We start from the raw sequence: 13,506 nt of genomic DNA, 5'->3' as shown, positions 1-13,506 counted from the left end.
CCTCCTCCTCTCTTTCCTCCTCTCCCTCCTCCTCTCCCCCTCCTCTCTCCTCCTCTCCTCCTCCTCCTCTCCCTCCTCCTCTCCTCCTCCTCCTGTCCTCTCTCCTCCTCTCCTTTCCTCCTCCTCCTCTCCTTTCCTCCTCCTCCTCTAGTCCTCCTCCTCCTCCTCTCCTCCTCCTCGCCTCTCCCCTCAGTGTGAGCTCAGCTCATTATGACAGAACCCTGGACTCTCCAACTGAACAAATCTTCTCACATGGCTCTTCTTTAAAGCCGGTCTTATTTTAATTTGAATAATAAAACATCCATGGTCTCGAGCTCATAAAGGTTACCATGACTACTGGGATAAAAGTGAGGTGGTAGATAAACTGAAAGAGCCTCATATACTTAGTGGCAGGTTCAACCACCGTATTAACAGCCTCTACACAGCTGTCTTCTCTGATATGGCTCTGAGGCCCCCTCCACACCGGCAAAAACGATCTTTTCCCCTCCATTTTCCTTTGATGCGTTTCAGGAATCTCTCTGTAAAGACGGTCCGATGCAAAAACACATCTAGCTGTAGAAACGCTGTAGTACATATTCAAGGCCATTGTGTGGCGCTGGTTCTCAACCAAAAAATGAAGAAGACGAGGCGGAGCATGTGCAAACATACAGTCGAGGAGGAGAAAGCAGTTGTTAAACCTTGTAGATTGAGCTGAAAATCTATTTTTTAATTTACAGTTAGTATTTCAAGGGGCTGTATTTAAAGCTACAAAAATAATACAAATCAAATCAAACAAAACAATTAAACGGAACTCTAATGGGTGCCCCGCTGGTGGAGGGGCGATGAAGTCATCGTTTGCGTATCAGGCGTCCAAACGAATCCGAACACGATAAAGCATAGGGCCATTTTTTACTTATCTACCCTGGGACCTGGTTTCAAAAAAGTGTGTTTTAGGGCACTGAAAACACCGGATCCGTCTGGACGGTCGGCCCAAACACAAGGCCATCCAGATGGTCTAAGACTTATGCGTTTTCACAAAAAATCGTTTCTGGTCTAAATCACTGACATCCTCCGAAATACCAACATTAATAATGAAAAACATAGTTCTGTTTCTGCGACTGTTGAACATCATCATTATCATCAAAGTCCTTTGAGAAGAGACAAGGCATCCTGGCAGCCTGGTAGCGTGGCAGCGCGGTAGCGTGGCAGCGCGGTAGCGTGGTAGCGTAGCAGCACGGTAGCGTAGCAGCACGGTAGCCTGGTAGCGTAGCAGCGCTTTAGCGTGGTAGCGCGGCAGCACGGTAGCATAGCAGCGTGGTAGCGTAGCAGCATGATAGCGCGGCTTGTTGAGGTGCTCTGGCTAGCGATGCTCAGAGCGGCGGCAGGGGGAGGCTGCAGTCGCCACCAGGGTGCTGCTGTCCTCTGGTGACTCTGGAGACCGCCTCTCTCTCTCGCACCACCGCTCCGGGCAGAGGGGACAGATACTTCCTGATGGACCAATGAGAGACCGATATCAGAGGGCTGAACCGCCGGGGTAACAGAGTACATGGCAACACATCCAAGAGAGATCGGACTCCTCCGCTGCCATGCGCCCTGCAGCCAGGCACTAACCAAACCCTCACCCCACAGGAGGCTGACAGAGGAGGGAAGTAGAGCGGAACGAGACGGACACCATGAGGCTGGACACGTGGGAGGGGGGAGCAGGAGCGCCCCAGACTATAGCTCTAGAGAGACCAGCTACAATGGGTAGCTCTAGAGACCAGCGACAGTGTGTAGCCCTAGAGAGAGTAGCTCTAGAGAAACCGGCTACAGACTGTAGCTGGTCTCTCTAGAGCTACAGTCTGTAACTACAGAGAGACCAGCTACAGTCTGTGGCTCTAGAGAGACCAGCTACAGTCTGTAGAGAGACCAGCTACAGTCTGTAGCTCTAGAGAGAGTAAATCCAGAGAGACGCGCTACAGTCTGTAGCTCTAGAGAGACCAGTTACAGTCTGTAGCTGTAGAGAGACCAGCTATGGTCTGTAGCTCTAGAAAGGCCAGCTACAGTCCGTAGATGAGTCTAGAGAGAGAGTAGCTCTGGAGAGACCAGCTACAGTCCGTAGCTGAGTCTAGAGAGAGTAGCTCTAGGGCGGTCCCTGTGAGACCAGATAGGCTGGCCCTGATTGGCTGGCCCTGATTGGCCTGCCCTGATTGGCTGATAGGATCTCCAGCATCAACTCCACAGAGGGGGACAACATGCCCTTTTATGGGACGTGTTTGGGGGGAGGGGGGGGGGGGGGGGGGGGGGGGTAGCGGTGGACTCTCAGCAACACACTGACCCTCTCTTTACACCACCACCACCACCACCTCCCCTGCTCCTCCTCCTCCTGCATATGGTAGAGCAGATTCTGGTCCTAGTGGTGGTCTGTCTCCTCTGGGTAATTAGACCCCATGAAAACCTGAAGACTGCCCTGGAGCAGAATAGAACCCCACAGGTGGTCCACTCTGAGAGGAGGTGGTGGGGTCCCTCCTCCTCTCAGGTCCACTGGGTGGAGGTGAGGTCCTGATAGTCCCGGATGAGGTCCTGGTAGTCCTGGTAGTCCTGGCTGGATGTGGTCCTGGTCCTGGTAGTCCTGGTAGTCTTGGACGTGGTCCTGGTCCTGTTAGCCCTGGTGGTCCGAGTAGTCCTGGATGTGGTCCCGGTCCCGGTCCTGACAGTGCTGGATGTGGTCCTGGAGGTGGTCCTGGAGGTGGTCCTGGAGGTGGTCCTGGAGGTGGTCCTGGTCCTGGTAGGCCTGGTCCTGCTAGGCCTGTAGTCCTGTAGGTGCTCCTGGGCAGCAGATGGCTGAGGAGCTTATCAGCTGATCAGCCTGATCCCTCTGACGCGGTGAGGGAACATCTCACCATCCATTGGCTCATTAAATGCAACCTGCGCTGTCTAAGTAGCCTAACAGCATGTTAGTGTGTAGCGCCTGCGCCATGCACATGTCCGTCATGTCGGAACACACCCCCCAAAATACCGCCCAACACAGCGTGATGACCGAAAAGCCACCGAGAACATCTGGAGGGAGGATTAGTAATATTAGTGTTATTAGTTTTAATTTATCAATATTATTATTATAGGATGGATTTTTATCACCATGTGTTGGAGAGCGACGGTCCAGGACCTTCAGATTATCCAACCCCGACCCTGACTCCCACTAACAATCGCAACTTCACCAGAGCGTCGCTGGAGGACGGGTCCGCTAGATCAGCTGTCCATCAGCTATTGATCAACTATCGATCAGCTGTCGATCAGATATCGATCAGTTGTCGATCAGCTATCGATCAGCTATGGATCAGCTATGGATCAGCTGTCGATCTCATGGGTTCGACCAGTGGGGTCTCGCCTACCTTGGGGGAAGGGGTTTGGCTGGACCACGCACAGGAAGGCGTGCACCAGGCTGAAGAGGATCCCGATAGGTCCTGGCTCGTAGTGGGCCAGGGTCTCGTAGACCCCCGCCGGGACGGAACCGAAGTCCAGCCTCTCCCGGGGGGGTCTCCCGGGCGGCGGGGGTCTCCCGGGCGGCGGGGTTATCCCGGGGTCCGGCTGCAGCTCACATGAGACGAGGTGTCCGGCCAGGAGCAGCAGTAGGCCGGACCTCCACATCGCGTCCCTCCGGTCCCTAGACAACACCGGGAGATCACCGGGGAGAACACCGGGGAGAAGTCCGGGACGAACCGGGAGAGCGACAAGGAGCGAGCGGCTCGGATCCACTGACACGCGCTTCTGGACGGCGGGGCTGCGAGAGGGGGGAGATCTGGGGGAGAGGGGGAGGTTAGGGCAGGGGGTCGGGGTGAGAGGTCAGCAGAGTCATGATTCCAGCGGTCTTCGCTCCGTCCATCAGCTCAGCTCGAGACGCTCTGGCTCTGGCGCGCCTCCGCTGCGATACTAGAGGTGGCGCGCACGGCTGGATGCAAGGCGCGTGTCCGTCGGGGAAAGTGTGGTCGTGAGGCGCCCCTCGTGGAGAGAAAGAACCAACGCCCTTCGACGGTATCGCAGTCCCGGTGAAGAACAGATCAGCATCCTGTTCGATCCATGGGGAGCCAGTCCCGTGTAGTGTGTATTGTGTACTCCCTGTACAGTTTGTAGTATGTAGTCCTGTAGTGTGTAGTCCCTGTCTAGTGTGTAGTCCCTGTGTAGTGTGTAGGCTACTCCCTGTACAGTTTGTAGTATGTAGTCCTGTAGCGTGTAGTCCCTGTCTAGTGTATAGTCCCTGTGTAGTGTGTACTCCCTGTACAGTTTGTAGTATGTAGTCCTGTGTAATGTGTAGTCCCTGTGTATTGTGTAGTCCCTGTGTAGTGTGTACTCCCTGTACAGTTTGTAGTATGTAGTCCTGTAGTGTGTAGTCCCTGTCTAGTGTGTAGTCCCTGTGTAGTGTGTAGGCTACTCCCTGTACAGTTTGTAGTATGTAGTCCTGTAGCGTGTAGTCCCTGTCTAGTGTATAGTCCCTGTGTAGTGTGTACTCCCTGTACAGTTTGTAGTATGTAGTCCTGTGTAATGTGTAGTCCCTGTGTATTGTGTAGTCCCTGTGTAGTGTGTAGTCCCTGTACAGTTTGTAGTTTGTAGTCCCTGTGTAGTGTGTAGTCCCTGTGTAGTGTGTAGTCCCTGTGCATTGTGTAGTCCCTGTGTAGTGTGTAGTCCCTTTGTAATGTGTAGTGTGTACTCCCTGTACAGTTTGTAGTGTGTAGTCCTGAGTAGTGTGTAGTCCCTGTGTAGTTTGTAGTCCCTGTGTAGTGTCACTCGTCGTTCCATTTCCTCATAACCGAGGACAATTGGAACTAACAATTGATGTGATTTAAGGTTATATTTTAAGATATATTAAATCCCTCTAGTCAATGTTTTATTGGTGTTATTGTCTTATCGTTATAATTGTAGTTATTGTAGGTAGGTTGTGTCCCTTCAATAATAATCAAGTCCAGAGAGGGGAGACATGTGACCGTCTGAGACGCTAAGGAGCTTAGGCTAAGACCAGGAGAGTCCCTGTAGACACAGGGACTACACACTACACAGGACTGGGTCCCCATGGATCGAACTGTAGGCCTAGTGCAGCTCACAGATAACAGACTGTAGGCCTACTGCACCTCACGGATAACAGGCCCACTGCACCTCAGAAACAGGCCATAGACCTACTGCACCTCACAAACAACAGGCTGTAGGCCTACTGCACCTCAGAAACAGGCCATAGACCTACTGCACCTCACAAACAACAGGCTGTAGGCCTACCGCACCTCAGAGAAAACAGGCTATAGGCCTACTGCACCTCACAGAACAGACTGCATGCCTACTGCACCTCACAGACAACAGGCTGTAGGCCTACTGCACCTCAGAGACAGGCTGTAGGCCTACTGCACCTCACAGACAGCAGGCTGTAGGCCTACTGCACCTCACAGACATCAGGCTGTAGGTCTACTATACCTTCCCTAAGAGAGGTTGGCAGGCAACCCAGTAGGCCTACCTGGTCTATCCAATAGGTTCTGCAGAGCTCAGAAGACAAGAAATACCCTCAGAAAACAAATCATAGAATCTGCTTTTAATAATTCAAATTAGTGCATTTGACACAATATAAAAACAATAAATTACAGTCGCAGCAGCAGAAATAACGAGGGCAGTGTACCGATCAGGAAAATATATAATATCTGTATCTATAGACAGATAAATCTATTTATCTATCTCTATCTGGATCCATCACCTCAAGGTCCCACCCCTCCTGTAGAACTCTTCCGATTGGTTAGATCAGGTTCTGATTGGTCCGATCCGTTTCTGATTGGTTAGATCCGGTTCAAAAGCAGTTCCCAACTTAAGGATTATTATAATCACAACTCAGAAATACATCTTCATTAGGCTTCAATGGAAGTAATTATTAAAAAAGAATCCCAAAAATAAAAACACCAGAATTCGCTGTTTATAAATCCTCCACAAAGTGACCAAGATCACCATGGCAACAAGAACTCAGAAGGTAAGTCATGGCAACAGAACACTTTACCTTCTTGTGAATGAACGCGGTGGTCACCGTAGTGATGCATTACTGCATGGTCCCTCTAAAGTCTCTGGATATAAAACTACTTCCTGTCTGTAGAAAAGTGATCCTGTACTTTGGCACATCGCCCCCTGCTGGACGTCTAGAGTCAAACATGAGGACCTCAGCTGCTCCTCACACACTTCATATCAAAATCACATCTGATCAATAACACTCCAGACATTGCTTTGAAGGGGCCTGGAAAGGAGCCAGGAGAGGGGGTTGAATCAGGCCCTTCATTCAGAGCACCTCCACACAATCAGGCGTCTGGTTTAAGGCGTTTTGGATGAGCCCACTGGAGTCCGTCCACAGCCTGAACGCTCTGAAGAGCTTCCTGTTGAAGAACATGGAGACCAGAGAGTAGTGTTTGGACCCGTCGAACCCCGTCGAACCAGCAGGCGGTCCAGGATGAAGATCTGTTCTTCTTGGTTCTTTGTTCCGCCCCCAGAACCAGAGAGGGTCAGATGGTCCCACTCAGCGGTCTAGTCGATGCGGTTCTGGGCGGTCTAGTCGATGCGGTTCCCACAGATGGTGAAGCGGTCGATCTCCAGAAGGTCCTTCTTGGCCCCTCTGACTCGGAGGTCTGGCCCCGCCTCCTCGCCGGGGAGGGCGGGGTCCTCCGGGGGGGGAGGGGCTGGCGGGGGGGGCCGTGTCGCTGGCCAGGCAGGGGTCGGGGGTGGGGTCAGTGCTGGGGTCGGGGTCGGATAGGATGGTAGTGGTGGAGGAGGAGAGAGGGGGGGGCGGGAGGTCAGTCCTCGGGGGTGGCTGGCTGGTCACTGAGGAGGAGGAGCAGGAGGAGGAGGAGGAGGAGGAGGAGGTGGACGTTGCTCTGCAGGAGGTAGCCGAGGTCTTGTCCACACCTGGAGAACCAACACAACGCAGAGCAGAGCATCAGAGTTACATGTGACACTCAATACATGGCCAGGTTACCTGAGAGGGCAGGGCCAGGTTACCTGAGGGGGCAGGGCCAGGTTACCTGAGGGGGCGGGGCTTGGCTCCTGGTCCGCTTTTCCTGGGGGCGGTCTGGGGGGCGCCGGGCAATCAAACAGCTTGTCCTCCATCTTGGCTCTCTTGACGTAGACGCAGGACTTCCCCAGCAGCACGATGCTGTTCAGCACCTTGAGGGACACCAGGCTGGAGACCACAACACCTCCGATAGTTAGAGGGAGACGCTAAACGCACCCTGGTTAAACACCTTTGGAGAGTAACACATGTTCTGCACATTGACAGATGTTCTGTATGTTTACAGATTTTCTGTACATTGACAGATGTTCTTTACATTGACTGATGTTCTGTACATTGACAGATGTTCTTTACATTGACAGATGTTCTGTACATTGACTGATGTTCTGTACATTGACTGATGTTCTGTACATTGACAGATGTTCTGCATATTTACAGATGGATACAGTAAACCCACTCTGAAAATGCCGACATGTTCAACAGGTAAACACGTAAAGCGTTTCAGCTCTGTTCCTTCAATTCAGTATTCTCTTTAAAGCAGCAGTAGAAGGTTCTAGAGGGTCCTACGTGGTTCTAGAGGGGGCTACAGGGTCCTACAGGGTCTTACCCGAGGTAGCAGAGGAAGACGCAGCAGTAGGCCAGAGCTCCCTGCACCTTCAGAGAACTCATCACTACCCGGATCAGCTGACAGGACGGAGAACACAGGTCAGCACAATTCAACACAACACAACTCAACTCAACACAACTGAACACAACAGTAAATGACTAGAAATTAATATCGAGGGTTAGGAAGCTCTATCAGGATTATATTACGTTTGCGATCTCGACCGGTCTTCCTGTCTGTCATCATATATAGGCGGGGCTACATGTGTGATTGACAGGTGAGAGAGTGGTTTCTCACCAGGACAGCGAGCGGGAGCGGGATGAAGCCCATCCTCCGAGCCACGGAGTCGCTGTAGTCTGTGTAGGCCTACACACACACACAAACACACACACACACACACTGAGATGCAGTACAGTAAGATGAAGATGGTGCAGTGAGGAGGAGGATGGAGGTCACCTACGTTCTTCTGCCGGCTGCTGACCAGTTCAAAGGCCAGACTGGCGCGGTACTCACTGTAGACCTGGAGATAGAGGAGGAGGAGGAGGATGAGGAGGGGGAGGAGACAGACCAAATTTAAACATGATGGGAAGTGAATATAGCGCAGTGATGGGATCCCTCAGGGCGTGGCAGCAGGGGGCGTGGCAGCAGGGGGCGTGGCAGCAGGGGGCGTGGCAGCAGGGGGCATGGCAGCAGGGGGGCGTGGCAGCAGGGCCATGGAATTAAGGGGCGTGGCAGCAAAGGGGGCGTGGCAGTTTGGCAGCATGCAGCGTGGCAGTAGGGGGGTGTGGCAGCAAAGGAGCGTGGCAGTAGGGGGTGTGGCAGCAAAGGGGCGTGGCAGCAGGGGAAGTGGAAGCAAACGGGCGTGGCAACAGGGGAAGTGGCAGCAAAGGGGCGTGGCAGCAGGGGGCGTGGCAGTAGGGCGGAGAACGAAGGGGGGGGTGTCTCTCCAGGTGTGTGGGGTCAGACCTGGTCTCTCCAGGTGTGTAAGGGGGTCATGTTCTTACGTCGGCGGTGATGTCGTTGAACTTGGTGATGAAGGCGTGCTTGATGATGTCGACGGCAACCTCCGAGGTGATCACCATAACGACGTCGGGACACAGTACCCACAGGTGCTCTGGAGACAACACATTAACGATAGCTTAATTGGAACTTAATTATATAATTACTAATTAGTTATTAAGAACAGATCCATGTCATTAGGGGTCAGGGGTAGCAACGAACAGCTGCTACCTACCATTGTTGCTGCTCTCTCCGCTCAACAAAATAGGACAACACCCTTCTCTTTTTCCTAAACAGTATGTTTCCATTAAAAGAAAAAAGAAGGTGGAGCTACTTTCACTCAAAGGAAGCCTAAACCAAAAAATATGAATGCCAAAGTTATGTATAAATATATATATCTATAAATATATCAGTCAGTCAGTCAGTCAGTCAGTCAGTCAGTCAGTCAGACAGACAGACAGACAGACAGATGCTCACACCTCATCCTGACATAACAAGATGGTGGCTGTGGATTACACCTGGTCCTTGGCCTCTGAGGGTTAGTCCCTAGCTGAGGGGGTCAGTCCCTAGCTGAGGGGGTCAGTCCCTCGCTGAGGGGGTCAGTCCCTCGCTGAGGGGGTCAGTCCCTAGCTGAGGGGGTCAGTCCCTAGCTGAGGGGGGTTAGTCCCTGGGTGAGGGGGTTAGTACCTAGCTGAGGGGGTCAGTCCCTAGCTGAGGGGGTCAGTCCCTAGCTGAGGGGGTCAGTCCCTAGCTGAGGGGGTCAGTCCATGGCTGAGGGGGTCAGTCCCTAGCTGAGGGGGTTAGTCCCTGGCTGAGGGGGTTAGTCCCTGGCTGAGGGGGTTAGTCCCTGGCTGAGGGGGTTAGTCCCTAGCTGAGGGGGTTAGTCCCTGGCTGAGGGGGTTAGTCCCTAGCTGAGGGGGTTAGTCCCTAGCTGAGAAGTACCTGGGTTCCAGGAGAACTGCTCCATGTTCCTCAGACAGACGATGATCAGCAGGATGTAGTTGGTGAAGCGTTCCTTGATGTCTATAGAAAGAGGACAGCAGCAGACACAGCGTCACACCAGCGGACCTCTGGCTCCAGAGCCAGCACTGTGGTCACAGGACTTCTCCCTCTCCATGTATACCTATATCTATATATCTACAGTATCTCACCGCTGTTGGACATCTGGAAGAGGTTGTTCTTCTCAAACTTCTTGAAGACGCTCCCTTTGATCTCCACAAACTGAAGCAGGAAACACACATCATCATCATCATCATCATCATCATCATCGTCATCGTCATATGGTGTGTGCAACATATCAGTCTCTCTACGTTGACCCCGCCCTCATGGGTGACCCGCCCTGGGATTGACCGATATGCTAATAGTCGTGTTTTTACCTTCATTTGATTGGTCAGCATGATATTTTATTTTTGACTCATTTATCAAAGAGGACAGCAGCGGGGTCAATAAATAAAAGGTAAACCTCTGGTTTATGTTGGCTCCTCCCCTAGAGGGACGGACATAACACAAACATCTGGTATAGGAGTTGTACACAGGGTTTGGTAGTTAGCGTGGGGAACACTAACCCCTATACATGGGGTTAGTAGTTAGCGTGGGGAACACTAACCCCTATACACAGGGGTTAGTAGTTAGCATGGGGAACACTAACCCCTATACACGGGGGTTAGTAGTTAGTGTGGGGAACACTAACCCCTATACACGGGGGTTAGTAGTTAGCGTGGGGAACACTAAACCCTATACACGGGGGGTAGTAGTGAACACTCACGTTGTTTGACATCATGATGGTGAGCAGCGACTTGTTGTGCGAGTTGAAGGCCACGTTGAGTGTGGAGGCCTGGACCATGATGAGGAGGGCATGGAGGACTGAGGACGCTCAGGAAGACACCGACCGACCCACCCACCCACCCACCCACCCACCCACCCACCCACCCACCCACACACCCACACACCCACACACACACACACACACACACACACACACACACACACACACACTAATCCTTGCTAACACCCTGCTCTCCTTAATCAGGGCTTAATTAATACTAATCCTACCCAACACAATACCCGACACACAACTACTACTGGTCGAGCTTAGGCAGTACAGAGACAGGTCACTATCATCTTGCTCAAGGATGCCTATAGGTAGACTGTACTAAGGGGAGTGAACCCGGGACCTTTAAGCTGGGGGTCAAACCCCTAACCCTCAGCCTAACCCCTAACCCCTAAACCCTAACCCCAACCCATAACCCTTAGCCTAACCCCGCCCCACTGTCCCCAGAGGATACAGACGTAGCACACGGCCATGCAGAAGTGTGGGAGGACCCCGATGCTGTCTCTCTTGCGCTCCTTGGGCTCCGTGGCCGTCCAGTAGAGCGCGTCCAGGATGTCCTGACCGAAGGACGAGAAGAGCCGGTCTGCCACCTGGAGACAGGAAGTACAAGGTGAGCTACAGGAAGTACCCAGTGAGCTACAGGAAGTACACGTAGAGCTAGGGGAAGTACATATAGAGCTACAGGTAAGGATGAGGGTTAATGCTATGCTACGTCCAGCATGTTGTAGAGGGCTAGGCTAGGCTAGGCTAGGCTAGGCTAGCTCCAGCATGTTGTGGGGTCCTAGGCTAGGCTAGCTCCAGAATGTTGTAGAGGGCTGGGCTAGGCTACCTCCAGCATGTTGTAGAGGGCTAAGCAGACGGCTAGGCTAGCTCCAGGAGGTCGTAGTGGGCTAGGCTAGGCTAGCTCCAGCAGGTCGTAGAGGGCTAGGCTAGGCTAGCTCCAGCAGGTCGTAGAGGGCTAGGCTACCTCCAGCATGTTGTAGAGGGCTAGGCTAGGCTAGCTCCAGCAGGTCGTAGAGGGCTAGGCTACCTCCAGCATGTTGTAGATGATGTAGAGCTTGATGACAGACTGGCCCCTGATCAGGTGGTACATCATGGCGTAGTCCACACAGGTCATCATGGAGAAGCAGAGCAGAAGGATGAGCCCCTTCAGCACGTCACACACCTGGGCAGGCTGCAGCACGCGGGACCCACTGAGAGAGAGAGAGAGAGAGAGAGAGAGAGAGAGAGAGAGAGAGAGAGAGAGAGAGAGAGAGAGAGAGAGAGAGAGAGAGAGAGAGAGAGAGAGAGAGAGAGAGAGAGAGAGAGAGAGAGAGAGAGGCGTTAATCTACATGGATCGATCTGTCCACAGAAGTATATGTAAACAAACCTTCCCAATATTGTTTCAGGAATACAATTATAGCATTTGTATAAATAAATACATTCATAAATATCAAAAAATAACCTGACCTTAACCTACATCATGCACCTAACCAAGCATCATGCACCTAACCCTAAACCAAGCACCTAACCCTAACCAAACCCTACATCATGCACCTAACCCTCAACTAACCTTACACTATATCATGCACCTAACCCCACATCATGCACCTAACCTAACCCGACATCATGCAGGGCGGGGGCACTGATGTTGTGGTGATATGGGATGGATACCTCTCTCTGTATCTATATATCTCTAGATATAGATATATATCTGAATATCTATAGTGGAAGTTACATCAGTTCAACTTTTTAACTCTAGAACAACAACATCAGAAACACTCCTCTGGTCTCAGGCTCCCCTGGAACCCTGGAACCCATTCCAGACCAACATACCAGCCTACCCAGTGGGCCACCTGGTCCACTGAACCAGCACACCTGCAGCTCGTTGACCCTGACCTGCAGCTCGTTGACCTGCAGCTCGTTGACCTGCAGCTCGTTGACCTGCAGCTCGTTGACCTGCAGCTCGTTGACCTGCAGCTCGTTGACCTACAGCTCGTTGACCTACAGCTCGTTAATCCTGACCTGCAGCTCGTTAACCCTGAGCTGCAGCTCGTTGACCTACAGCTCGTTAACCCTAACCTGCAGCTCGTTAACCCTGACCTGCAGCTCGTTAACCCTGACCTGCAGCTCGTTAACCCTGACCTGCAGCTCGTTGACCCTGAGCTGCAGCTCGTTGACCCACAGCTCGTTAACCCTGACCTGCAGCTCGTTAACCCTGAGCTGAAGCTCGTTGACCTACAACTCGTTAACCTTCAGCTCGTTAACCCTAACCTTCAGCTCGTTAACCCTAACCTTCAGCTCGTTAACTCTGACCTGCAGCTCGTTAACCCTGACCTGCAGCTTGTTGTCCTTCAGCTCGTTGACCTACAGCTCGTAAACCCTAACTTACAGCTCGTTAACACTGACCTGCAGCTCGTTTACCCTGACCTGCAGCTCGTTGACCTGCAGCTCGTTGACTCTTACCTGCAGCTTGTTTTGTGCAGCTCACCAACCTGTCTTTAAAGATGTCCTCATGTAGTCTGGCTCCTTGAGCAACAGAACCCAGAGCTAACATTTAATATATTCCACAGGCCCTGTCCCTCTAGACTCAACTGGAGGACCTCCATTCCTTCTGAGTCACCGGCATACTTCATGTGTCATGGCATATTATATCGTATATTGTTCCACCCCCTGGTACCGGGCCTGTTACCATGGTAACGTTCCATGTACCATGGAAGCAGGCCTGTTGCCATGGTTATAGTCGCCGCAGAGAGACAGTTTATTTTAATTCTCTCCATCATTCATAATGAATGCATTTTGGGATCATTTAAAGCTTAGTGATGAATGACAGCGCTGACTTTAGTGTCTGGTGTGACGTGAACGCAGGCAAGATGATATGGGGGCGTGGCTGATGACATCATCGGGCATGGGCCAAGGTGGGGTGAGGATGGGCGGGGTGGGACGTCACCGGGGGGACGGGAGGTCATACCTGTTTCTCCTGCAGTAGGGACAGGTGTGAGGCCTACAGGGAGAGGTTATCACACACTGTTAGGAAGGGGACCCTGATGGGTTGACATCCTTCCTGGAACTCCCACTCACTGTTCAAAACCAACACCCCCCCCCCCCCCCCC

At 52.3% G+C, this 13,506-nt stretch overlaps 2 protein-coding genes across 15 annotated transcripts in view; both read right to left on the bottom strand.

Annotated features, from left to right (window-relative positions):
• The window catches only part of prom1a (prominin 1a), a 36,369-nt gene extending 32,486 nt beyond the window's left edge, over positions 1–3,883 (bottom strand). For all 14 annotated transcript variants that reach the window (XR_003978302.1, XR_003978303.1, XM_030368326.1 and 11 more), the window contains exon 1: positions 3,351–3,883. Coding sequence is in view for 12 of the 14 variants with exons in the window: in XM_030368326.1 (XP_030224186.1) it covers positions 3,351–3,606 (256 nt within the window). In the remaining 2 variants the exon portion in view is untranslated. The remainder of the gene's footprint in view (positions 1–3,350) is intronic.
• A 1,627-nt stretch (positions 3,884–5,510) lies between these two features.
• The window catches only part of tapt1a (transmembrane anterior posterior transformation 1a), a 53,399-nt gene continuing 45,403 nt past the window's right edge, over positions 5,511–13,506 (bottom strand). Inside the window, exons 4-15 of the mRNA XM_030369069.1 lie at positions 13,365–13,420; positions 11,444–11,606; positions 10,868–11,003; positions 10,348–10,445; positions 9,734–9,803; positions 9,525–9,605; positions 8,588–8,697; positions 8,044–8,103; positions 7,881–7,949; positions 7,587–7,663; positions 6,993–7,150; positions 5,511–6,876 (exon numbers count right to left, since the gene is read on the bottom strand). Coding sequence (XP_030224929.1) covers positions 6,491–6,876; positions 6,993–7,150; positions 7,587–7,663; positions 7,881–7,949; positions 8,044–8,103; positions 8,588–8,697; positions 9,525–9,605; positions 9,734–9,803; positions 10,348–10,445; positions 10,868–11,003; positions 11,444–11,606; positions 13,365–13,420 — 1,464 coding nt within the window. The 3' untranslated portion in view covers positions 5,511–6,490. The remainder of the gene's footprint in view (positions 6,877–6,992; positions 7,151–7,586; positions 7,664–7,880; positions 7,950–8,043; positions 8,104–8,587; positions 8,698–9,524; positions 9,606–9,733; positions 9,804–10,347; positions 10,446–10,867; positions 11,004–11,443; positions 11,607–13,364; positions 13,421–13,506) is intronic.

This window comes from Gadus morhua, chromosome 10 (assembly GCF_902167405.1).
Source record: "Gadus morhua chromosome 10, gadMor3.0, whole genome shotgun sequence".
Taxonomy (NCBI): Eukaryota; Metazoa; Chordata; class Actinopteri; order Gadiformes; family Gadidae; genus Gadus; species Gadus morhua.
Note: the sequence above shows the minus strand (reverse complement) of the source record. Positions and strands in the feature narration are given on the sequence as shown.